The sequence below is a fragment of the Nicotiana tomentosiformis genome, chromosome 6 (assembly GCF_000390325.3).
Source record: "Nicotiana tomentosiformis chromosome 6, ASM39032v3, whole genome shotgun sequence".
Classification (NCBI taxonomy): Eukaryota; Viridiplantae; Streptophyta; class Magnoliopsida; order Solanales; family Solanaceae; genus Nicotiana; species Nicotiana tomentosiformis.
This window is the reverse complement of record NC_090817.1, coordinates 66,871,976-66,899,105: the sequence shown is the minus strand read 5'-3', so window position 1 is coordinate 66,899,105 and position 27,130 is coordinate 66,871,976. Positions and strand designations below refer to the sequence as shown.

At 39.9% G+C, this 27,130-nt stretch overlaps 1 protein-coding gene across 1 annotated transcript; it reads right to left on the bottom strand.

The window, feature by feature from the left end:
- Nucleotides 1-2,182: 2,182 nt before the first annotated feature.
- LOC104110268 (mitochondrial phosphate carrier protein 3, mitochondrial-like) lies at nucleotides 2,183-27,024 on the bottom strand. Its single transcript, XM_009619723.4, has 6 exons — nucleotides 26,629-27,024; nucleotides 4,106-4,467; nucleotides 3,967-4,010; nucleotides 3,235-3,449; nucleotides 3,026-3,150; nucleotides 2,183-2,502 (listed from the first exon to the last, which is right to left on the bottom strand). Exons 1-6 carry the CDS (start codon nucleotides 26,932-26,934, stop codon nucleotides 2,460-2,462), a joined length of 1,095 nt encoding a protein of 364 aa, XP_009618018.1. The 5' UTR covers nucleotides 26,935-27,024; the 3' UTR covers nucleotides 2,183-2,459.
- Nucleotides 27,025-27,130: the final 106 nt, after the last annotated feature.

Below are 27,130 nucleotides of genomic sequence, written 5' to 3'. Positions count from 1 at the left end.
TCAAGTATAGAATCTAATATCTCAAGAGTAACGATCGTAGCAATGTATTAGTGATTAAGCATAATGATGACCGAATTAGACACATCAATATTTCTCAATATTCCGTCAAATTTTAATCAAGTTATAATAAACTAAATCTTGGTTTCTAACATTTAATTCCATATTCTTAGTATCTAGAAGTCAAATAAGACATGAAGCAAGAAGGTCGCGTAATTCTACAAGGCACAATTTATAGCATAATTTACCCCCGAGCATGATTAACCCTGGCACATGCATATACGCTCGTCACCTCATATATGTATCACCCCCGCATGTAGCCAATAATGTCAAATAGTAGGAAAAATTTTCTCAACAAGGTTAGGCAAGACACTTACCTCAATTCGGTCAACTAAATACTCAATTTAGCTTCTTCCTTTACAAATTCGCCTCCGCCCGGCCCAATCCAGCCAAAGACGACTTAAATACATCACACAATGCAAGAGAAAACAATTTCAATTAATAAAACTATGACCTTTATACAATTTCCAAAAAGTCAACCCTGGGCCCGCCCGGTACAAACCCGAGTCCAAGGGTTGATCTTGACCACCCATAGCCCCACCAGTCTATATACGTGTTTTGTTTCCAAATTCGGGTCCTATTCGACTTTCAAATCCCAAATTTTTATTTTTTTTAAAACCTAGACAAAATCCCCAAATTTTTCCCTGGATTCTCATGAATTTGATGTTAAATCTAATGTATAATCATAAAATATAATTGAAAATCGATTAGAGATGCTTACCCAATAGTTTGGTATGAAAATCCCTCCACAAAACCGCCTCCCATCGAGGCTAGGGTTCAAAATATAACAAAATGAAGCTAAGTCTCGGAATTACCCAGCTATATGCAGGCTGCAAATGTCGCATTTGCGAAAGCGAACCCCGCAAAACTGAATAATTCATCGCAAAAGCGAACTAGGAGAATTTCTGCTAAGGTCGCATTTGCGACCCAATTCTTCGCAAATGCGAAGATAGTTGCTCGCAAAAGCGGCAGGGATCCTCGCAAAAGCGAACAGCCACACTTTGCAAATGCGAGGGATTTCTTCGCAAATGCGAATTTTTCCCCAACAGCCCACTTTCGCAAATGCGAGGGCCACTTTGCAATTGCGATAGTCGCATTTGCGAGAAAAATATCGCAAATGCGATGAAACCAGTACCAGCACTCAAAAATCATAAAAAATCATTCTGAAACCAATCTGAAACTCACCTGAGTCCCCGAGGCTCCAAACCAAACACCCACACAAATCCATAAATACAACACGAACTCGCTCGCGCGATCAAAACATCAAAATAACCTCTAAAAGCACGCATCAGACACCGAAACGCATGAGGATCACAACAAACTTCAAGAACTTCTAGAATCGCAACCAAGCGTCTGATCCATATCAAATCAACCCCAAATGACGCCAAATTTTGCAGGCAAGTTTTATATGATGAAACGGACATATTCCAAGTTCCAAAACCAAAATCTAAACCCGATAGCCTTAAAGTTAACTTCCGGTCAAACTTATGAACTTTCCAAACCTTCTCATTTCCAACTTTCGCCAATTAGTGCCGAATCCTTCTAAAAATATCCAAATGCAAATCCGGGCATACGCCCGAGTCCAAAATCACCATCCGGGCTTAACGGAATTATCAAAACTCCAATCCGAGGTCAAATGCTAAAAAGTCAAACTTGGTCAACTCTTCCAACTTAAAGCTTCAATCCTGAAGTTCATTCTTCCAAATCGATTCCGAGTAACTTGAAAATCAAAACCGACGATTCACACAAGTCATAATACATCATGTGAAGATACTCGTGCTCTCAAACTGCCGAGCGAAGTGCAAATGCTCAAAATGACCAATCGGATCGCTACACTATAGGAAGTTAATAGTCAATAAACGATAGTGGTTCCTGAAAATTTAGCCTTAGAAGCGGCTACTGGTGCAAATCGTCCGAATAAACCATGCAAAACGCCCATCATTGTCCCGTTCCATATAATATAGCGCAAAGTTTTCCCATATTTTACTTAATGGTTTCTCTGGGATTTGTAGTTCACACTTGACACTGCACAGGTTGTCAAATATGCAACTTTCTGGAGGTGTCGCTTGTGGTTGTGGATATTACTGATAGCAGAAGTTTAGCATTCTTTCAAGAATTATCATGATTATCATGTGAAAACAAGGAATTAACACATTATTGTAAAATCAAAAATTATCATTAGAAAATGCTTCTTCAGTAACCAGCCATCTTGAGGATAATTCATCCTCCCAACAAAATATCAGATCTTACTGCAAAGCTTGAATTAATGCAAAAACTTTCCTACACTGTTCAAACAAACTTTTAGATGGAAAAACATTTCCATTTTCCCTCTGCCAGTAAATGAAAGAGATATTGAGTACTGGAGAAGATTTTTCATCATTAATTATTTCACATTTTCCTCTTCACTTGGCAGGGGCAGGTGAGGCTGCACCACCGGTCGTTGGCCTGCAAGAGCAATGGGTGGCAACATCATTTCAAGAAATTAATTATAACTAGTCATAAGATATTCTTTTATCTGATTATGGTAGGGAAATTTTCTCATATTAGAAAGGAATAAGCTAGTAAATACAGAAGTTGGAGGAGCGCGGTGGATGATTTTGAAAAAATATGAAGTGTGTTTGGTACGACGAAAGTTATTGTCCATGAAAGATATTTTCATAGAAAATGATTTCAAAAGTTTGGTTGGTGAATAAAAAATATAATTTGAAACAAAAAAGAATATATGTTAGATGTCAATAATGATATTAGCAAATCAGGGAGTACTTTGATGAAATTCTTGAGTACTAAAGATTAGTGATAATGGATAAGTGTTAGTTGAAGATATGAAATTATAAATTAAGATAGTCATAAGAAAATGACTTGCCCATAAATGGAGAACGTCATTTTCTTGACTTTCGTCAAATCAAACAAACATAACATTAGACAACTGAACTGAAAAGAAAAGAAAAGAAAGGAAGGAGAAACTCACAGGCCAACAAAAACTTTGAAAGAGTCATAGATGCCCCATTGTGCTCCAGTGAGTGTACCAATCATGACTATACGAAGAGGAAGACCGCGAGTACAAAGACCCATTACGCCTAGCTTGTTCACAGCCTGCAAAAATGCACAATATAATATAGTTAAATATGAACAAATAACTTTAAAGGATGCAACCAATTTATTAATCTGTCTACTCACATCGCCGACAGTTGCCCCCTTAGCATTGTTGAGGAAAGAAACCAGGTTATCAGCAGGGTGTGACACAATAGCACAAAGAATACCAGCTAAATATCCACCAGCAAAGCTCACACCAAGCTGCGTAGATTTACTGCACTGCTCTTTTGATGTTGGGATGACATGTTTGTATAGTTGTTCCACAATGGTTTCAAATGATGCAAACTTCATCATCGTGTCTGTACAATAATTCCATGTGAGGTAGAATGTCTAGGGCAAAGATTATATAATTGCGATAGAAACAGGATATTAGACAAATGATGTAATCTCTTCCTAGAGCAAACAAAGTTTTAAAATCCAAGCTTGCAAGAAAGTGTAACACTTCAAAAATTGACTAAAGAAGCAATATGCGGATGCTAACGAAATAGGCATTAACAGTGTTGGATGTTAGATTATAACGCTTATTGTAATAAACGGAATGTAATGCTATAATTGACGAGAAGAATAGCAGTAATTTTTCTTATTCACTTGGTGTATCATAGAGCGTGATTGTTAAAGTTGGTATGTCTGAACATTCTATGCAAAGTATGAACTTAAAATAGCTAAATAAAATGTTCACAACAGCGAAAGGGGAAAGAAAGAGTGAATCAGTAAAACTCAAATTAAGTAGTGGTTGATTCAGCTTTGAGTGTGTGTGTGTGTATAAAGCTTGAGTTCTTCCAAATAAATTGGAGAAAAGAAGATACGTAAACTTACATGGTATCTGTCGTCCCCAGAGAGGAGCAAGCCCCTTGTATAACCTGTATACATAAAATTCAACAGCCAAATTTCCATTAGCAAAATGCAATACATGTAGTAAAAGAAGGATGAATTCATGTGACATAATAGGCATTACCCTGCAGCTCCTTCAGCCTTAACAAATTTAGGAAGCCCATCAGACAAGCCTCGGGCAAAACCAGGCTGAGTTTGGACGCGAACTTTGACAGCCTCGAAAGGGCAGAGAGCAACATCAGCAATAACCTCAGCAGATGCAGAACCAGCAAGGTATATCAAAGTCTTGTACTTGACAGCATTCTCAGGGCCGGCAAGATCTGAGTAATACTTCTTGAAATATTCATAGAATCCATATTTGCAAGCTCCCTGAACACTGTAACCGAGCAGGGTAGGAACCCAACCCCTAAAGAAGCCTCTAACACCCTGCTCCTTGAGCAGAACTCCAAAACCAGAGGAAATGCTCTTGTACTTTGCAGGATCAATCTAGCAATTCAAACAACAATAATAAGTACATCAATAACCAAAAAACAACAGTAGTAAAAGCAACATAAACTGTTCCAAAGGATTCTGCAGAATGGTATATAACAGTACTCTTATACTTACATACTCCATCCGTGACACTCTTTCATTTTTAGTCTGTCCCAAAAAGATGTCACATTTTTATATTTGCAAATAATTTAACTTTAAAATTATTCTTTTATCCTTAACGAGATGATTTAAAGTCTTCTAAGACTTGTCAAGGATTTTACAGAATGGTATAAAACAGTACTCTTATATTACATATAAGGAAAATACAACAGATTTGTACTGAGACATACCATCGTCTACATGCGCAAATCTATAATTTAAATATTATACCGTTTATAACTTTTTTTGTGCAAGTACACGCACATATATGTAAAACTCGTTCTAGATTCACCTCAGACTATCTACATAATTAAAGTGTCATCCAATAATTCAAATTAACAATCAGCAATTTAATCAAAAATTGATTATTTAATATTCTTCACATTCTTAGATAGTTCTTCAAGAATCATATACAACTCAAAAACCTTATTTCTCGTGATTTTGATCTTCAACATAGGGGTAAAATTAAGCGTTGTTTGACCCAAAAGAGTGATTCTTGGTTCAAATAATTAAATCTATGTATTAAGGGGTTAAACCTAATTAACAATAATATTTCTAGATGCGGGTTATGAAAGCATGAATAATGTTGAACAGATCTGGTAGAAGAATAATAATAGTGCGTGACAATCATCCTAAATAGCGTGAATAATAAATGAGCAATAAATAGCAATGAACAATAATAAATGGTATTTGAGTAAATAAAGAAACGATTCACCCAATAAAGGAGAAGATAGATATTATTCCTTCTGACAATGATGTTCGAATTATCTTCCGATCTGGTGGGAAGTATGCAATAATGTGGACATGAATCTTGATAAAAAAAAGGTGTTGTTTGTCCCTTGGTAAGAGAGAGAAAATCTTTTTATCAAAGTGTGTTCTTACAAATGAAAATCACATGCCTTACATCATTGTCTCTTTTCCTATACATATGAGACATATTCCTAACAAATCCTAATAGTACAAGTGCAGAGAATATTCACTAGATTCTCTATAATATCCTATTTTGAAAAATAGTTGTTATAGCTCTATTAATGGTGCTCGACCTCGACCATTGTTGACATCTCGACCACGAATCTCGCAGCTTCCTGGTCGACCTCGACTAACCTTTTCCTTAGTGCTATCTTGCCCTAAATATTCTAGGGCAGAGTTTGACCTATATAGTTAGTCCCTCCATTTATTGAGGTTGACCTTAGACGACCTTAATGAGCGAATTTCGTTTGTCGTGGTCGAGAAGATTGGACGAGATGGCGACGTGGCCTTTTGTGAGCCGCAACTTTTGGGGTTGCGTCGTTTCTGGATCAAAGTGACGTCATGACATCATGCATCATTATGATGCGTTTTCCTGATGATTTGTGTCGTTTCGCGTGCGTCTGTTGATTGGATCTGCCGCTTCGATACCTGTGCTAGGTAATGATGGCATGATTTCTTGGTTTTGATGCCCGAATTCTTATAAATAGGGATGTGAGGGCACATACTCGTGTTTTACAGATTTTCCATATCGAAATCTTGTGCCTTCTTGTTCCTATTCCATTGATGCGTATCTTTTTTTACTACTCTAGCGATCCTCTTTGTGTTTAACTTTTCGTTACTTGAATACCCTCTCTTTCTTTAGAACTATGGTTAATGTATCTTCAAGTCCCAGTGAAGAAAATAACCTGGTTCCATTGGCGATGGTTTTGCCTCATCAGGGGGAGGGCGTCTGATATAAAAGAAGAATCTATGTTAAATTTTATTAATTTTGGCCAAGATCATATTTTAGAGCTCAAGTTCAAATATATGGACATATTTTCAAGAAGCACAAGAAGCCCAAGAAGCCCAAGATTGATTTCAAGAAGCCAAGACCCTTTCCTTCTTAAAATAGGATTTAGTTTATTCCTTTTAGAATAAGGATTTTCCTTTTAGTAGGATTCTAGTTTCTTTTCCTTGTAGAATATGGATTTTACTTTCCTTGTCTTTAGTTATTTTATTTCCTTATTAGAATAGGAATTGTAGTCATCAAATAAGAGACTATAGGCCTATATAAAGGGTTCTCTTGCCTTGTAGAATGAAATTCACGTTTTTGAACTTTACCCTAATTTGCAATAGAGTGTTTTTCTCTATTTTGTCTTCTTTATCCTTGTTTTTGGTTCCAAGCAAGGTTGTGATAGTCTTTATCTTATTTTCAATTGCGTGCGGTATTTTTTTTATCACGTTAATTGATTCCAAGTGGTTACTTTAGGAATTGTTTGAGTTCTTGATCATTCAAGAACACGTTTCTTGATCTAAATTCGCTCTTATGATATCATAGAATCATAACTTTCATTGAACTGGTGCAGCATCAATATTTACTTATTTTGAACGAGTAAATAGTCTTTCTTATATTTCAAATCGTCATCTTTCACCTCGTTTTTGAATCATCAGATTCCGAGTTCCAAAACTTGAGATACGTTGTTTCTTGAAATCCACCCACAAACCACATTTTCGTTTCAAGATCTTAATCCTGGTCGGTTGGTTCTTTGTTAACTCGAAGAATCACATCAATTTGGTATCAGAGCAGCAGATGGTGAACCTAATATGCAAGCAATAAAAGGTCGTTGGGTTCAAGAAGATGAATAAACGAGACAACGTGAAACTCTTTTCCACACTAGATGTACCTCCCATGGAAAAGTTTGTTCGTTGATCATTGATCGTGGGAGTCACATAAATATCGTTTCTGAAGAGATGGTTTCTAAACTCAGCATTTCAACCAAACTTCATCCATATCCTTACAGCATTGAAGTTGAAGATGATGATGGTTTAGAGGTAACTCATCAATGCCTAGTATCTTTTTCTATTGGTAAGATCTATAAAGACAAGATTTGGTGTGACGTAGTGAATATGGATGCTTGTCACTTATTACTTAGAAGACCATGGGTGTATGATAGGTGTGCTAAATATGATTAAGACCTTAACACTTATTCTTTTACAAAGAATGGACGTAAGATTATTTAAGTACCATTGAATTCAGAAGAAATTGCTAAAAATCTAAAGCTCAATGATGATTCGTTTCTGAACAAATTACAAATAATTAGTCCAATCAATGGAGAAAAGTCTTTGAATGTTGGTATTACTATGGAAGAGTACAAGGAGGAGGAGCATGCACTAGATCCACAAGTTGATGATTTACCTCAAAAGTTTGATGATGATCAGTTGGAGCATCCCATATGTGAGCTTAACTTTTCACCTAATAGAGATGCTCAACATAATATTGATTTGATAATTGATTCTATCCTTCCAAACGAGGCAACATATTGCATTAATCCAAAAGTTCATGAAATTTTGCAAACACAAGAGGAAGGATTTCTTAAAAAGGAGTCTATAATGGAGGATTTGAATTCAGATTTTGTTCCAACTTTTTTAGTGCCTCCAAAGAATAAATATTTTCAAGCATATGTAGGAATAGGGAATCTGAACACAAATTCCATCAATGGTTATGATCTAGTTAAATATGAGAGCGTTGTTGCTGATCAATTCTCAAGAAGATATACTTCGATCTCCAAGCCCATTGAATTTGATTCTTCTATGGGCTTTTGTGGTGCTAAATCGAATTTTCTTGGCATATCCCATAAGCACTACATTGACATGGAGAAGTTCAAGATTTCTGAAGATCAAAAGAATATAACTTATGATTGTGGACAAGTGTTTAAAATCAATTTAAGAGGATTCATTACAGCAATATTGGTACAAAGTTACTATTGAGAAAGTGGGATTTAGTTCGGCCACATGCTAAGCTTTGTTACAACACGATAAAGCTTTTTGACAAATTAGAAAAATGCAACTTAGAGCATGGTAAATATGAGTTCAACTAAAGTATAGAAGTTGCCAAGCTTGTGTCATTTGTGGAGCCTTTAGACTCGAGGACGAGTCTTTTTCAACCAGGGAAGAATGATGTAAAAGAAGAATCTATGTTAAATTTTATTAATTTTGGCCAAGATCATATTTTAGAGCTCAAGTTCAAATATATAGACATATTTTCAAGAAGCACAAGAAGTCCAAGAAGCCCAAGATTGATTTCAAGAAGCCAAGACCCTTTCCTTCTTAAAATAGGATTTAGTTTATTCCTTTTAGAATAAGGATTTTCTTTTTTGTAGGATTCTAGTTTCTTTTCCTTGTAGAATATGGATTTTACTTTCCTTGTCTTTAGTTATTTTATTTCCTTATTAGAATAGGAATTGTAGTCATCAAAGAAGAGACTATAGGCCTATATAAAGGGTTCTCTTGCCTTGTAGAATGAAATTCACGTTTTTGAACTTTACCCTAATTTGCAATAGAGTGTTTTTCTCTATTTTGTCTTCTTTATCCTTGTTTTTGGTTCCAAGTAAGGTTGTGATAGTCTTTATCTTATTTTCAATTACGTGCGGTATTTTTTTATCACGTTAATTGATTCCAAGTGGTTACTTTAGGAATTGTTTGAGTTCTTGATCATTCAAGAACACGTTTATTGATCTAAATTCATTCTTATGATATCATAGAATCATAACTTTCATTGAACTGGTGCAGCATCAATATTTACTTATTTTGAACGAGTAAATAGTCTTTCTTATATTTCAAATCGTCATCTTTCACCTCGTTTTTGAATCATCAGATTCCGAGTTCCAAAACTTGAGATACGTTGTTTCTTGAAATCCACCCACAAACCACGATTTCGTTTCAAGATCTTAATACTGGTCGGTTGGTTCTTTGTTAACTCGAAGAATCACATCAATTTGGTATCAGAGCAGCAGATGGTGAACCTAATATGCAAGCAAGAAAAGGTCGTTGGGTTCAAAAAGATGAATAAACGAGACAACGTGAATCTCTTTTCCACACTAGATGTACCTCCCATGGAAAAGTTTGTTCATTGATCATTGATCGTGGGAGTCACATAAATATTGTTTCTGAAGAGATGGTTTCTAAACTCGGCTTTTCAACCAAACTTCATCCATATCCTTACAGCATTAAAGTTGAAGATGATGATGGTTTAGAGGTAACTCATCAATGCCTAGTATCTTTTTCTATTGGTAAGATCTATAAAGACAAGATTTGGTGTGACGTAGTGAATATGGATGCTTGTTACTTATTACTTAGAAGACCATGGGTGTATGATAGGTGTGTTAAATATGATTAAGACCTTAACACCTATTCTTTTACAAAGAATGGACGTAAGATTATTTTAGTACCATTGAATTCAGAAGAAATTGCTAAAAATCTAAAGCTCAATGATGATTCGTTTCTGAACAAATTACAAATAATTAGTCCAATCAATGGAGAAAAGTCTTTGAATGTTGGTATTACTATGGAAGATGTTACAACCCAAATTCGCATACCATAGATCACGCCGTAAGTTAGTCGACGTAAATCCAAGAAGAGATTATCTTTGAGATGATAAAAAGTTAATCCTATTGGTCTTAAACGATACAAGGGTGTATAAGAGTGGTTAACAAGTATTTGAAGTTAAACGAATCAAGGATGTTGTAACCCGTATTTTCGGGTAACACTAGAGGTGATTAATTGTCCCAAGAGGTCTTGTTTTAATGTATTTGAATCATATAATATCCGCATCATAAGTCTTGAAGTCAAGCGAGTTATGAAACAAAAGTCGATAAAAGTTGTCGCAACTTAGGTTTATAATTTTACTTAAACTTTAGGTCAAATGTTACTGCATTTTTCTCCCAATGTGCTTGGAATTATGGGGTGATCTATCTATCAAATTGAAGAACTATGAGTCTAGTTTCCAACGTATGAAACCGTTCGTCGATACGATCTCGGAATAGAGAGATATTCGCGTTTTCGCGAGAGTGCACCAAGCTGCTCTCTATGGGGCCCACAAAGGCGGTTTAAGACATATGGACATATATAAGATACCTCAACCCCGTTTTAAGTCATTATTTTTCAGTATATTCAGACCTTATAACCCTAAAAACAGTCTCTCAAGGTTCTCTCATGATCCAAGACCCAAACAAAGGGCAAACAACACAAATCAAATGTCGGGAATCCCGTGGCGCTAGTAAGTTTCTTGTTCTTCTTGTTGTTGCTGATTTTTGTGTTGTTCCAGCTCGTGTGGGAGGTTGTTTTAAGTGTTTTATGTCCTGTAAATACACCTTCAAGTTTTTAATATCAACCCTAGGTGATTTCAAGTCTTCTAAAGTAATTCTAGTGCCGAAAAACCCGAATTAATTGCTAGTTTCGCTTCCTTGTTCTTGTGGCAGAATTGAAGGGATATTTCGTGGAAAATTAAGGTCAAATTGGAGTTTTTCTTTCTGTTTAAAGGTAAGGAACCTCTTACTCTATATATATTTAAGATTATCCAAGTTGCAGCTAAGTCGTTGAAGCTAGAACTTGTGAAATATATATCGAAAGGCTTGGTAGTAATGTTGTTGGTTGGTGGACTATTTTGGAGGCTCAATATGATTATTAATGATGTTGTTTGGGCTGTTTGGTGATTGTATTGACTTGTGGGAAGTCATATAAATAGGGGAGGTGCTGTCCGTTTCATCGTAAAATAGGTTGTGGTCGATACATAATAGTTACGACGCTTAAACGATAATGATAGTGTCATTTGTTTTATTGTAGACTAAGGAGTCATGACATTTACATAGCTTGAGGTTGGGCAGTATATACAAGGTATGTGAGGCTATCCCCTTCATTCTTTTGCACGACTCTGATGGTACATAATGTAATGAACGAGCTCCCAAAGATACTCTACTCTTAGAAGCTAGCAGTACTTACATTGCTGCCCTTCTTATGAAACGATTGATATTGATGTTACTTCTCTTATTCTTATATTATCAATGTTGTTGGTAGTTCCTGATTCTTATAAGATTCTTGATGAAAAGTTAATCCTAATAACGTGTACGAAGGATACCAACCTTATGTCACTCCGAAAGGTTCAAAATGTGATTCCAATGAGTCCAGCATGCATCATATATATGTATCTATTTTACTCTACCGAGCCGCGCTATAGTCGGCCGAGTACGGTACCTATTGTGCAACCACTGATCAGTTGGGTTTTACCGAGCTCCACATGGCCGGGTACAATTCCACCGAGCCCTATGATGGCCGGGTACGTTTTACCGAGCCTATTATGGCCGGGTACGATATGATGATGGTGATGCCCACAAAGGCGTATGTTTTAAAAGTTTATGTATATATATGTATGTATCATGTATTTCATGTCAGTAGCCCTCAAAGGTACCCAGATGTCACAGGTTGTATATTCTCTATCCATGTTTACATTACTGTTCTTACTTATGCTTTCTTGCCTCACATACTCAGTACTTTATTCGTACTGACGTCCTTTTTATTTATGGACGCTGCATGTCGTGCTGTAGGTCCTGATAGACAGGTAGACGTAGCTCCCCCACCACAGTAGGCTGTCCAGTTCAGCGGTTATTGGCGAGATCCCTTCTCCAGACTTGCCGTGGTCTTGGTATGCATTTTTGTTATAGACATTATGGGTATGTCAGGGCCCTGTTCCGGCAATGTTGTAGCACTTATGTTCCTTTAGAGGCTCATAGACAGGTGTCGACTTATGTATGGTTTAGAATGCCTTTTCGGCTGATTTTTGTTGTATAGTCTTTCATGGCATCATGATAGCTCGTACCTTATATAAAGTTTCTTGACAGTCTTGTCGTCCCATGTTATGTATGTTCATGACATTATCTTTCATTGTTGGATGTTCATGATCCATGTCTACTATTTATATTGATCTTGTCGGCCCTTAAAGATAATAAGAAAGGTTAGATAAAATGTACGTTGATGCTCGGCAAGTATGGCCCGGGTGCTAGTCATGACCCTCCAGTTGGGTCGTGACAGAAGAGCACAAGGAGGAGGAGCATGCACTAGATCCACAAGTTGATGATTTACCTCAAAAGTTTGATGATGATCAGTTGGAGCATCCCATATGTGAGCTTAACTTTTTACCTAATAGAGATGCTCAACATAATATTGATTTGATAATTGATTCTATCCTTCCAAACGAGGTAACATATTGCATTAATCCAAAAGTCCATGAAATTTTGCAAACACAAGAGGAAGGATTTCTTAAAAAGGAGTCTATAATGGAGGATTTGAGTTCAGATTTTGTTCCAACTTTTTTAGTGCGTCCAAAGAATGAATATTTTCAAGCATATGTAGAAATAGGGAATCTGAACAAAAATTCCATCAATGGTTATGATCTAGTTAAATATGAGAGCGTTGTTGCTGATCAATTCTCAAGAAGATATACTTCAATCTCCAAGCCCATTGAATTTGATTCTTCTATGGGCTTTTGTGGTGCTAAATCGAATTTTCTTGGCATATCCCATAAGCACTACATTGACATGGAGAAGTTCAAGATTTCTGAAGATCAAAAGAATATAACTTATGATTGTGGATAAGTGTTTAAAATCAATTTAAGAGGATTCATTACAGCAATATTGGTACAAAGTTACTATTGAGAAAGTGGGATTTAGTTCGGCCACATGCTAAGCTTTGTTACAACACGATAAAGCTTTTTTGACAAATTAGAAAAATGCAACTTAGAGCATGGTGAATATGAGTTCAACTAAAGTATAGAAGTTGCCAAGCTTGTGTCATTTGTGGAGCCTTTAGACTCGAGGACGAGTCTTTTTCAACCAGGGGAGAATGATGTAAAAGAAAAATCTATGTTAAATTTTATTAATTTTGGCCAAGATCATATTTTAGAGCTCAAGTTCCAATATATGGACATATTTTCAAGAAGCACAAGAAGTCCAAGAAGCCCAAGATTAATTTCAAGAAGCCAAGACCCTTTCCTTCTTAAAATAGGATTTAGTTTATTCCTTTTAGAATAAGGATTTTCCTTTTAGTAGGATTCTAGTTTCTTTTCCTTGTAGAATATGGATTTTACTTTCCTTGTCTTTAGTTATTTTATTTTCTTATTAGAATAGGAATTGTAGTCATCAAAGAAGAGACTATAGGCCTATATAAAGGGTTCTCTTGCCTTGTAGAATGAAATTCACGTTTTTGAACTTTACCCTAATTTGCAATAGAGTGCTTTTCTCTATTTTGTCTTCTTTATCCTTGTTTTTGGTTCCAAGCAAGGTTGTGATAGTCTTTATCTTATTTTTAATTACGTGCGGTATTTTTTTATCACGTTAATTGATTCCAAGTGGTTACTTTAGGAATTGTTTGAGTTCTTGATCATTCAAGAACACGTTTCTTGATCTAAATTCGTTCTTTTGATATCATAGAATCATAACTTTCATTGAACTAGTGCAGCATCAATATTTACTTATTTTGAACGAGTAAATAGTCTTTCTTATATTTCAAATCGTCATCTTTCACCTCGTTTTTGAATCATCAGATTCCGAGTTCCAAAACTTGAGATACGTTGTTTCTTGAAATCAACCCACAAACCACGTTTTCGTTTCAAGATCTTAATCCTGGTCGGTTGGTTCTTTGTTAACTCGAAGAAACACATTGGCGTCTCTATTGCCGTGGAGGATGAGAACTTTCCCACGGTGAAGGAGATAATTCTTCGTGGTGAGAAAGTCAGGTCTGACTTTACAAAGGCGCTTGAGGCTGAGCCCGATATCTCCGAGTCGGCGATGAAAGAGGCCGATTTATTAGATAGGGATAAATTTGACATTCCCGCTCACATCGAGTTGGTCCCTGCAGGGCAGGACGTGGTATAAGTCCACTGCTCCAGGTATTGTGCATTCTATGCCTACCCCTTTCATGTTGGCTACACGCTTCCCCTTCTTCCCTTGTCGGAGGAGCTCTGTCGTTTCTATGGAGTTTGCCCGGCTCAGCTCGCGCCATATATATACAAGCTCATTAGGATGTTTACTAAGTTTGTGGAATTTGCCTGGGTCGAGATCACGCTTCGACATTTGATGCATCACTTCACCCTTAGTTTCTATAGGGGGGCAATGATAAACATTCGACATCGAAGGGGCAAGTGCCTGGTGGTAAAGATGCATGATAAGATAGCCGGCAGTTCTGGCACAATGTTTTCTTCGTTAGAACCCAGGATGTGGTGGCTAACGTAGACGGCTTCCCTGAAACTTGGAATTATACTCGTAAGTTTCTAACTTCTCTTCGTCGAGACATTTGATTTACTTTCTTAATCGTGAGTTCTAATCTCTTGCTTATCTCTTATGCAGTCAAGACTACACCCCCTCCTTTGGTCGGGGACATTTCTGATTGGGTCAGCCGGCTCCTCCCTCACATCGTGGGAATTCGCGAGTGGCCGGGCTTTTTTAGGAAGTTTGGGCCTACTCCCTCCTTAACCGGTGAGTCTCTTCGTTTTGGCCTCTTAGTCACTTACCATTTTATAGTTTGCGGCGGCTGACCCTCTTTTCTTTTGCGCTTCTTTTAATTCCAGCCCGAGGACTTTCGAGGAGGCCGAGAGCTCCCCCACCTGCATTCCGTAAGAGGAAAAATGCTTCCTCTTTGGCGTCTTCCCCCTCTACGACCGCGGCAAGATCTGGTCGCTCTTTGGTTCCAGTTACTGCTACTTCACAATCAATCTCTTCTCCATCTGTGGATATTCCAACAGCGGATCCTCCGGCTTCCCTTTTGTATCATCTCGTGGACGCGGGGGAGGAATTATCGCCAAGTGATGGGGATTTGGTGCCCCGTAAGAGAAGGTCAGTGGACGTTGGCGATGGGGCCGTCCGGATCGTGGATTCCGTGATGGATGATTTTACTTTCCGTGAGACGGTGACCATAATTGTTGAAAGCAACGTCGAGCTGCCGTACGAGGTTCCGAGATCGGCGGAAGACGTAGAGAGTGTATCTCTTCCTTCCGCAATGATGGAAGTTAAAGGGCCGGCTTCTAGGGTTTTCGATACTTCGCGACAAAAGGGGCCATCGACCTCGTGGCCAGCTGACGGTTCTTCTTCGCTAGCCGATAAGAGAGGCAAAGGCTTTGATGAAGACGGCTATGAGACGGGCTCAGACCTTGACGCTGCAGAGTTGAGGATGATGGAAGAAGATTTTACTCAGCTCGAGGTGAGGTTGGAGGGGTCTACGCAGACCATCGTGATCCCCATGGATCATGATCTGTTGAAGAAAATAGAGAACGTGGTCCCTGCCCTTGGTCTCCTTTGCTCCAACGTGGAGGGTGAAACCCTCAAGGTGCTCGATGATATTACCTTATCGAGGAGCATAGCTGGCCTCGCTCTCAGGGTAAAGTTTTCAAGGCTTCTATTTCCTTGTCTATTATATTCAAAGTTTTGGGCTTCGTTTTAGTGCTTTGCCCTTGTCAGCGTAGGCGTTCTAATTTTGATTCTCTTTCTTTTTATGACTGCAGACCATGATCTTGGAAATTGAAAGCCCCGAAGGGAGGAGAGGCGTAAGGCTATATTGAAGAAGCTACAATGCAAATACTTCGAGTACTACGACAAGTACCGAGAGATCCGCAGGCGATTTGGCGAGGACGGCAATTTACAGGCCCTTCGAGACGAGCTAAAGCAAAAGGATGATGAGCTGGTGAAGGTCATCGAGAAGTGTAGTGTCCTTGAGGGGACATTGAGAAATAAGGAAGAAGAGCTCGAGGTAAGCAGGGCCGTGGAGGTCCAATGCGGTGACCTCGAGACGCAGGTGGTCGAGTTGCGTAGGCAATTGGAGGAGTGTCGCTTGCAGATGGACGTTCTTCATGGCGAGATCACCAAGAAACAGAACAAGCTGGATAGGGCGGAGTCCGCTCGGTCGGAGGCTCCAAGGAAGATGGAGGCCCTTGAGATGGTGATTTGGACTCTTCGTTCTAAGCAGGAGAACGACTTGGAAACGTCAAGGCTAAAAGAAGAGTGGCTTGATGAGAGGGTCAGAGAGTTGGAGAAAGAAACTTCTGACCTCTATGACCGAGTTGCTGCTCTTGAGCCCGAGAAGGCCCAATTACTTGCGCAACCGTCTTCTTCCCATATCTCGGACTTTCCTAATGTTCCTCAAGAATTGTACGAGGAGTGAATTCATATCGAGGCCCAGCTAGACAGGTTTCGAGATTCGCATACGGCGGGATCTGTTTCTAGGACCGCCCTTGAAGATGCTCGTGTTAAGGCTCGCAAAGCTCGAGTCGCTTGCAGGTACGACCCTTCTACGCCAGAGACCGGCAAGGATAAGGGGGACAAAGGTGTAGATCGGCTTGAGAAGAATGCCCGGTATGATGCTGCATATCCTGAGGGCGAAGGCGAAGGTGTTGAAGGTCAGGAGGGCGACATTGTTGAGGGTCAAGTCGGCGAAGATGTCGCAGACCGTGATGGCAGTGGCTAGTAGTTTTCTTTTTTGACTCTTTGTTTATTTTTGTATGTAGTTGTTGGCATCTTCATGAGCCTTTGTAAAAAATACGAAAAAGGGTCAAATATAGCCCTGAACTATTGAAAATAGAGCAATTATGCCCTCCATTTTCATTTGGGTACAAAATTGCCCTTGCCGTTAATAAAGTAGTTCACTTTTGTCCCTCCCCACTAACAGACTCCACATCAAGGACAATTTTGTACCCAAATACAAATAGAGGGCATAATTGCTTTATTTTCAATAGTTCATGGGAATATTTGACCCTTTTTCATATAAAATAATACTTTTTTGCTGAGTTGAAAATCCATGTTGGAGAAAAAGTCTTCTCTGTAAAAAACAAAAAGAAGGAAAGGAATGTCTTGCCATATCTTTTACGTAGTAATTACTACAATGACGAGAAATCTCACCGAAAAATCCCTCCGGCCAGCTGATCACAACCTCCTGCTTCACTTTTTTTACTTATTATTTTCTTACTGGATCAAATTCGTGTGATTTGATTTTTATATTTTTTGAACTCCTAAATCCTAGCATGTAAGATAACCAAACAATACCCCATTAGAGGGACTCGAATCCGGATCTGCTCAAAGGATACAATGTCATTGTTCATCATTGATGTATCTGTAATAAAATGACCTTTTATATTGTAATATCAATTCTTAATGCAAAAGTACCGAGTAATTAATGGTGAAATTTTTTTCGTTTCTTCTTCCTATTTTAATTTGCAACCGCATATCGATACATCCATAAGTTACTATCACAAATTCCACTTTTACATTTCTCTTATGTGGGTATTTGGGTACAAAATTATACCCTCCTTTTGTACCCCAAATGCAAATGAGGGTAGCATAATTGCTCTATTTTTAATAGTTAGGGGCATATTTTGACCTTTTCAACTCAGGAAAAAAGTATTATTTTATACGGAAAAGGGTCAAATATGCCCCTGAACTATTAAAAATAGAGCAATTATGCCCTCTTAAATATGCCCCTGAACTATTAAAAATAGAGCAATTATGCCCTCCATTTATATTTGGTTATAAAATTATCCTTGATGTGGAGTCTATTAGTGGGGAGGGGCAAAAATGAACCACTTTATTAATGGCAAGGATAATTTTGTACCCAAATGCAAACTGAGGGCATAATTGCTCTATTTTCAATAGTACAAGGGAATATTTGATCCTTTTCCCTAAGAAATATTCTAAGTATGAAATGTCAATTTCATTATTTGTATCTGATTCTCTTCTTGTGGTTCGTATCTGTATGTTTTTTAATTTTGTCGCTTGGTTGCCTTGATTTTCTAGCCGTAATCACTTAGTTCGAACAAGGTCGAACATATCCTGAGTTTAATTATGGCCGAGGACCAGTAGGTGTTAATTCGAATGAGGTCGAATTAAAACCTAGGTTTGATTATGGTTGATGGCCAGTAGGTGTTAGTTCGAACAAGGTAGAACATAAGATATGTTTAATTATGGCCGAGGGTTGGTAGGTGTTAGTTCGAACTAGGTCGAACGTAACCTATGTTTAATAATGGCCGAGGGCCGGTAGGTGTTAGTTCGAACAAGGTCGAACATAACCTATATTTAATTATGGTCGAGGGCCGGTAGGTGTTAGTTCGAACAAGGTCGAACGTAACCTATGTTTAATTATGGCCGAGGTTCGGTAGGTGTTAGTTCGAACAAGGTCGAACGTAACCTATATTTAATTATGGCCGAGGGTCGATAGGTGTTAGCTCGAACAAGATCAAACATAACCTATGTTTAGAAAGATATGCCTCTAGGTGCGGAGCTTGTCGACATCGTAAACTCTAAGCATTATTGCTTTGATTGTACACTTGGAGAAACAAAAATAAACTTCATGCATTGCTGCTTTGTTCATACACTTGGAGAAATTTACAAATTTTCGGGCATTGGCTGGCGTTCCTGCCCCGGTCTTTCTAGTCCCTTCATTGGTCGAACTGAAGAGTACTTAAGGGGTCGAGCAATGAACTAGCCGTCCCATCTCTCCGTCTTTGCATACTTTGACTTGAAGTGTTCCCTTCGTCGCCTCGTTAAAAACCTCCTAAGAAAACCCAATTGGGACAAAACTCAAGTGAGGGAAAAAAGAGTACGACTTGGGGGACGCTTTATCTCTTAAAAGTTGAAGTACTTGAGGTGGGTAATATTCCAGTTGTTTGGTACTAGCTTTCCTTCCATTGTTTCTAGTTGAAATGACCATTTGTTCGTTGTTCGCGACTGATATGTGATATTGTGCTTGCTTAGTTCGATGGCCTGTTTGGCCAACTTTTCCGACAGCTCGGGTTTATGCAAAATGCTCCTTAGGGGAAAAGTCGTAACGACCGAGATGGGGTGGCACTGGAAATATGGTCTAAGCTTTCGCGAAGCTAAGACTAAGTCCAGGGCCAATTTTTCGAGATGAGGTTACCTCGTCTCGGCGTCGACTAGTATTTTGTTAATGTAATAGATGGGAGACTGCGCACCTTTATTTTCTCGAACCAAGATTGCGCTCACAACTACTTCGGATATAGCGATGTAAACGAGGAGACGTTCCCCTGGCTCCGGCTTTGAAAGCAGTGGTGGTGATGACAGGTACGCTTTTAACTCCTTCAGGGCCTGGACGCACTCAGAAGTCCATTGGAGGTCGTTATCCTTCTTGAGTACGCCGAAGAATCTGTGACACATGTCTGATAATCATGAGATGAATCTTGAAAAGGCGGCGATAAGACCTGTCAACCTTTGAACCTATTTTTGGTGGTCAAGTGTTCTGGTATCCCCTGGATGGCTTTGATTTGATCAGGATTGACCTCGATTCCTCACTGTGATACCAGGAAACCCAGAAATTTTCCCGAGGCCATGCCGAACGCATATTTTTTAGGGTTTTGTTTCATTTCGTATTGTCTGATTATGTCGAATGTCTCTCTCAGATGGTCGATGTGATCTTCTTTTCTTTTTGACTTGACTAGCATGTCGTCTATATAGACTTCCATCATTTTTTCGAGCTAGTCTTTGAACATCCTCGTCACCAACCTTTGGTAAGTTGCCCCTGCGTTTTTCAGCCTGAAGGGCATGACCCTGTAGCAGTACGTCCCCTGATGGGTGATGAATGTGGTTTTCTCCTGATCTTCTTCTTCCATGAGGAATTTATTGTAGCCTGAATAGGCGTCCAAGAAGCTCAGTAATTCATGCCCGGTCGTTGAGTCGATGAGTTGGTCGATGTGGGGTAATGGAAATGAATCCTTAGGACATGCTTTGTTCAAATCTATGAAAATCACGCACATCCGCCATTTCCCATTCTTCTTTTTCACAATCACCACGTTAGCGACCCACCGGGGATACTTCGACTCCCTCATGGAGCCATTTTCCAATAGTTTTTCCACCTCTTCACGTACCGCGTCATTAATGGCGGAGTTAAACTTACGCCTGACTTGCCTCACCGGGGGGTGCATGGGTCGACATTCAGTTTGTGCGTGGCGATTTCCTTTGGGATACCCGGCATATCTGCATGGCTGAAAGCAAACAAATCTGTGTTAGTAGTTAAGAACTGATGGAATTTACTTGGTTCCTGAAGTTTGCAGCCGATGTAAGCTTTCTTATTGTGATCGTTGGTGTCTAATCGAACGGGGTCTAGGTCTTCTATGGTCGATTTTGCAGCTTTGACCATGTCGGGGTCTTTGATGATGTGTGCGCTATCATCACATATCGACCTCGACCCAGTTGATTACTATGCCTTTTTTTCTTTGTCCTTTGCTTGTTGAGTGACCGTGCAGTCTAGGGCGATGAGGTAGCATTCTCGGGATATACCTTGTACCCAAATGCAAACGGAGGGCATAATTGCTCTATTTTCAATAGTACATGGGCATATTTTACCCTTTTCCCTAAACAATATTTTAAGTATGAAATGTCAACTTCGTTATTTGCATCTTATTCTCTTCTTATGGTTCGTATCTGTATGTTTTTTAATTATGTCGCTTGGTTGCCTTTATTTTCTAGCCGTAATCACTTAGTTCGAACAAGGTCGAACATATCTTGAGTTTAATTATGGCCGAGGACAAGTAGGTGTTAATTCGAACGAGGTCGAATTAAAACCTAGGTTTGATTATGGACGATGGCCAATAGGTGTTAGTTCGAACAAGGTAGAACATAACCTATGTTTAATTATGGCCGAGGGTCGGTAGGTGTTAGTTCGAACAAGGTCGAACATAACCTATGTTTAATAATGGTCGAGGACCGGTAGGTGTTAGTTCGAACAAGGTCGACTGTAACCTATGTTTAATTATGAGCGAGGGCCGGTAGGTTTTAGTTCGAACATAACCTATATTTAATTATGGCCAAGGGCCGGTAGGTGTTAGTTCAAACAAGTTCGAACGTAACCTATGTTTAATAATGGTCGAGGGCCGGTAGGTGTTAGTTCGAACAAGGTCGAACGTAACCTATATTTAATTATGGCCGAGGGTCGGTAGGTGGTAGCTCGAACAAGGTCAAACATAACCTATGTTTTGAAAGATATGCCTCTAGGTGCGGAGCTTGTCGACATCGTAAACTCTAAGCATTGTTGCTTTGATTGTACACTTGGAGAAATAGAAATAAACTTCATGCATTGTTGCTTTGTTCATACACTTGGAGAAATTTATAAATTTTTGGGCATTGGCTGGCGTTCCAGTCCTAGTCCCGGTCTATCTAGTCCCTTCATTGGTCGAACTGAAGAGTGCTTGAGAGGTCGAGCAATGAACTAGTCGCCCCGTGTCTCCGTCTTTGCTTACTTCGACTTGTAGTGTTCCCTTCGTCGCCCGTTAAAAACCTCCTTGAGAAAACCCGATTGGGACAAAACTCAAGTGAGGGAAAAAAGAGTACTATTTGGGAGACGCTTTATCTCTTAAAAGTTGAAGTACTTGAGGTGGGTAATATTCCAGTTGTTTAGTAGTAGCTTTCGTACCATTGTTTCTAGTTGAAATGACCTTTTGATCGTTGTTCACGGCTGGTATGTGATATCGTGCTCGCTTAGTTCGATGGCCCATTTGGCCAACCTTCCTGACAGCTCGGGTTTATGCAAAATGCTCCTTAGGGGGGAAAGTCGTGACGACCGAGATGGGGTGGCACTGGAAATATGGTCTAAGCTTTCGCGAAACTAAGACTAAGGCAAGGGCCAATTTTTCGAGGTGAGGTTACCTCGTCTCGGCGTCGACTAGTGGTTTGCTAATGTAATAGATGGGAGACTGAGTACCTTTATTTTCTCGAACTAGGACTGCGCTCATTGCTACTTCGGATACAGCAAGGTAAACGAGGAGACGTTCCCCTAGCTCCGGCTTTGAAAGCAGTGGTGGTGATGACAGGTACGCTTTTAACTCCTTCAGGGCCTGGACGCACTCAGAAGTCCATTGAAGGCAGTTATCCTTCTTGAGTACGGCGAAGAATCTATGACACATGTTTGATGATCGTGAGATGAATCTTGAAAGGTGGCGATATGGCCTGTCAACCTCTGAACCTGTTTTTGGTGGTCAAGTGTTCTGGTATCCCCCCGATGGCTTTGATTTGATCAGGATTGACCTCAATTCCTCACTGTGATACCAGGAAACCCATAAATTTTCCCGAGGCCATGCCGAACGCACATTTTTCGGGGTTTAGTTTCATTCTGTATCGTCTGATTATGTCGAAGGTCTCTCTCAGATGGTCGATGTGATCTTCTTTCCTTTTGGACTCGACTAGCATGTCGTCTATATAGACTTCCATCGTTTTGCCGAGATGGTCTTTGAACATCCTCGTCACCAACCTTTGATAACTTGCCCCTGCATTTTTCAGCCCGAAGGGCATGACCCTGTAGCAGTACGTCCCCTAATGGGTGATGAATGTGATTTTCTCCTGATCTTATTCTTCCATGAAGATTTTATTATAGCTTGAATAGGCGTCCAAGAAGCTCAGTAATTCATGCCCGGCCATTGAGTCGATGAGTTGTCGATGTGGGGTAATGGAAACGAATCCTTAGGGCATGCTTTGTTCAAATCTGTGAAATCCACGCACAACCGCCATTTCCCATTCTTCTTTTTCACAATCACCACGTTAGCGACCCACTGGGGATACTTCGACTCCCTCATGGAGCCATTTTCCAATAGTTTTTCCACCTCTTCGTGTACCATGTCATGAATCGCGGAGTTGAACTTATGCCTGACCTGCCTCACCGGGGGGTTGCATGGGTCGACATTCAGTTTGTGCATGGCGATTTCCTTTGGGATACCCGGCATATCTGCATGGCTGAAAGCAAACAAATCCGTGGTAGTAGTTAAGAACTGATGGAATTTACCTGGTTCCCGAAGTCTGTAGTCGATGTAAGCTTTCTTGTTGTGATCGTTGGTTTCTAATCGAACGGGGTATAGGTCTTTTATGGTTGATTCCGCAACTTCGAGCATGTCAGAGTCTCTGATGACATCTGCGCTATCATCACATATCGACCTCGACCCAGTTGATTACTATGCCTCTATTTCTTTGTCCTTTGCTTATTGAGTGACCGTGCAGTCTAGGGCGATGAGGTAGCATTCTCGGGATATGCGTTGCTTCCCTCGTATGTTGAATATCCCCCAGGAAGTCGGGAATTTGATGACCCGGTATAAGGTGGAGGGGATGGACCTCATGGTGTGTATCCATGGTCGCCTTATTATGGCATTGTACGATGTGTCTTGGTCCATGATGTGGAACGTGTTCTCCAAAGTGATGCCACCGGCCAGAACGAGGAGTGTGATTTCGCCTAATGTTCGCTCGACTGCATTGTGAAAACCAGTTAGCGTGATGCAATGTGGCACTATCTTATCTTCGAGTTTCATTTGTGCAAGTACTTTAGGGTAGATAATGCACGCACCATTCACATCGTTTACCATAATGCATCTCACATCGGTATCTAAAATTTGTAAAATAATAACAAGGGCATCATAGTGAGGGAAAACCAAACCGTTGGTTTCTGACTTATCGAATATGATACTTTCTTCGGGTTCATTGTACCGTTCGCGGGTGATTGACCGTTTGGGCTTGTGGGTAGTGGTTAACTTTACGCTGTTGATGGAAGCATCTTCGCCACCACCGATGATCATGCGGACGGTGCGGGTTGGTGAGGGCAGTTTCGGTGGTCCTTGATGTTGTTACCGTCCTCTGGCAATGTTGGTCCTTCCCCGGTAGATCAGCAACTCTTTGAGGTGTCCCTGTCGTAACATGTTTACGACCTTCTGCCTTTGGGCGATACAATCTTCAGTTTTTTGCCCTCGTTCTTGATGGAACTCGCAAAGGGCATCCAATTTTCTGGTACTCGGGTCTGAACTCATCTTTTGTGGCCACTTCACCTTTGGTCCGAGCTTCTCCAAGGCATAGACTATTTCTGTAGGTCACACACAAAAGTTGTGAGCAGATAATAAAGGAGGTATACCTCTTTCGTTCTTGTGAGTCCCTGTCTTTAATCTTGGTGAGCCTTTTTCGTGGCTAGAGAAGGGCGCAACGGTCGCTCTGAAATATGGTTGATGTCATTCCCTGTTGGGTCGTGGAGCTACGAGGTCCCTTCTAGTATCATTTCTTCGACCTTTTCTGGATTCGGCATGTACCGAGGTCAGTCGATGAGTTGGTCCATTGAGGTCGTCCTTGTCTGCTCGGACCTCGGCACAATATGCGTTGTGTATTTCATCCCAAGTGGTTGGGGGATACTTTATCAGTCGACTCAATAGCTTTCTAGTCACCCTCGAACCGTCCCTGCTCAGCCCGTTCTGGAAGGCTGCGATTGCCATCCCTTCTGACACGTTCGGTAGGGTCATCCTTACTCGGTTGAAATGGGCGAGGAAGTCCCTCAGTCCATCTCTTAGAGACTGCTTAATAACAAATATGTCGTTAACTCTTGCCTCGACTTTCTTGGCCCCAGCATGGGCCGTTACGAACTAGTCAGCCATCTCTTCGAAAGTTTCAATGGAGCGCGCAAGTAGTTGTGAATACCATGTCAACACTCCTCATGTGAGGGTTTCATCGAATTTCTTCAACAAAATGGAAGATACTTGTTCTTTGGCGAGATCATTGCCTTTCACGACAGTGACGTAGTGAGTCACATGATCTTCAGGGTCAGTCGTGCGATCATATATTTTTAGGTAGGGCGGCATTTTGAAGGTTTTCGGTATGGCATGTGGGGTTGCATCGTCACTGTATGGCTACTCGACGAAACGACTGGCGTCCCTCTTCGGTAACAGTTTGGGGGGCCCCGATATTTTATCGACCCTTTCCTGGTGTTCTTTCATTTGATCTCGGAGTACCTTGTTCTCATTCTCCATTTCCTCCATTCTTTTCAAAATGGTTACAAGAGCGTTATCACCTACATTATCATTAACATTGTGAGTAATACCTTCCGTTGGAGGTGGAGGGAGTTGGTTACACTGTTCGTTCGCCTGTTGTACAGTGCAAATCCTTGCATTTTCTACAGCCACATCTCGGGCGGACTTGTTGAGGACGCCAGTTAGCGCGTCGATTAGCCATGCTTCGAGGAGCTTTTTTTACAGCTGGGGCATCTCTTCCCCCACAGATGTGGAGACTCCCTTACCGAGGGATTTTGTGATGCTGCAATGAAGGGGTGGTGACCCATCTCGCCTAGGGGAGGCATTGGCCGTTGCTGCCTTTACCTGTTGTGTCGCAGCTTTCGTTGATGACGTTCATGAGGTTAGTTGGGAGGTCGTTGATTATCCTCGCCCTTTCTTCCCTGTTACCTGCCATGTTGGGATTTGTGCACATAAAGAAAGGAGATCTTGCATTTTTTTTAGCGTTCGGGATCCGCGTCAGTGATAGATCTAGAAGAAACTAAAAATTTAACTAGAAAATCCCCACAGACTGCGCCAAATTGTTTGACCCAAAAGAGTGATTCTTGGTTCAAATAATTAAATTTATGTATTAAGAGGTTAAACCTAATTAACAATAATATTTCTAGATGCGGGTTATGAAAGCGTGATTAATGTTAAATATATGTGGTAGAAGAATAATAATAGTCCGTGACAATCATCCCAAATAGCATGAATAATAAATGAACAATAAATAGCAATGAACAATAATAAAAGGCATTTGGGTAAATAAAGAAAAGATTCACCCAATAAAGGAGAAGATAGATATTATTCCTTGTGACAATGATATTCGAATTATCCTCGGATCTGGTGGGAAGTATGGAATAATGTGGACATGAATCTTGATAAAAAGGTGCTGTTTGTCTCTTGGTAAGAGAGAGGGAGAATCTTTTTATCAAAGTGTGTTCTTACAAATGAAAATCACATGCCCTGCATCATTGTCTCTTTTCCTATATATATATGAGACATATCCCTAACAAACTCTAATAGTACAAGTTTAGAGAATATCCACTAGTATATTCTTTTTAATATCCTATTTTGAAAACTAGTCGTTACAGCTCTGTTAATGGTGCTCGACCTCGACCATTGTTGATATCTCGACCACGAATCTCGATGCTTCCTGGTCGACCTCGACTAACCCTTTCCTTAGTGTTATCTTGCCCTAAATATTCTAGGGTAGATTTTGACTTATACAAGCATCATTGCCTAAAACAAGGACAGGAAAGGTAGAGCGGATCTAGGATAGGTTTGGTGGGTAACAGAGCACATTGCTTTTGGCTCAAGCTATATATACATGTGCAAAAGAAATTTAAAGCGTATAGGTATGTCAAGATTGCACTCATTCTATACTCACTGATTCCATATCCTAGATACGGCTCTAAGTAAAGGAAATGGTCATATTATATGGTAGAAAAAAGTACCTGCATGTTGCACTTGACAAGATCGAGGGGGGTGACGGCCATGTGGGTGAGACCGCAGCTCATAACACCTCCGAAAGTACAAGCAGCGTAATAACCAGGTGAGAACATCTCTATCTTACCTGAAGACTCCTTTGGTGCCGGAACCATAAAAGGCTTCTTCGCCATCGCGGATGAAGATGTGTTCATGTCATGATTCTCCAAGTCGGTTATGACATTTCTGTATACAGAGAATGGTGACGAAGAAGCCGTGTTATAAAGAAAAGTGGGAATCAAAGGTTTCCGGGAAGAGTTATGTGTGTAGGCCATTGTAGTAAGGTAAGATAGAGAAGTTCAACACACTTTTGATGTGTACGTGTTGAGTAAATAATGGAAATGGAGATCAAGAAGAAAAAAATTGATATGATACAAAGATGTTTTTGAAGGTGGAGGAGGAAAACAAGGACCGTTAATTAAGTTTCCTACAAGGAAGGAGAATCAAAGAATTCAAGGGCTGTCCTTAATT

Bases quoted from the DNA above. Each gene is read 5' to 3' on its own strand.
- LOC104110268 (XM_009619723.4), bottom strand. From the start codon at position 26,934: ATGGCCTACACACATAACTCTTCCCGGAAACCTTTGATTCCCACTTTT. The intron at 3,450-3,966 runs GTAAGTTTACGT...ATTATTGTACAG, and splicing joins CTGGGGACGACAGATACCAT to ACACGATGATGAAGTTTGCA. The intron at 2,503-3,025 runs GTGAGTTTCTCC...TTGCTCTTGCAG, and splicing joins TTCAAAGTTTTTGTTGGCCT to GCCAACGACCGGTGGTGCAG.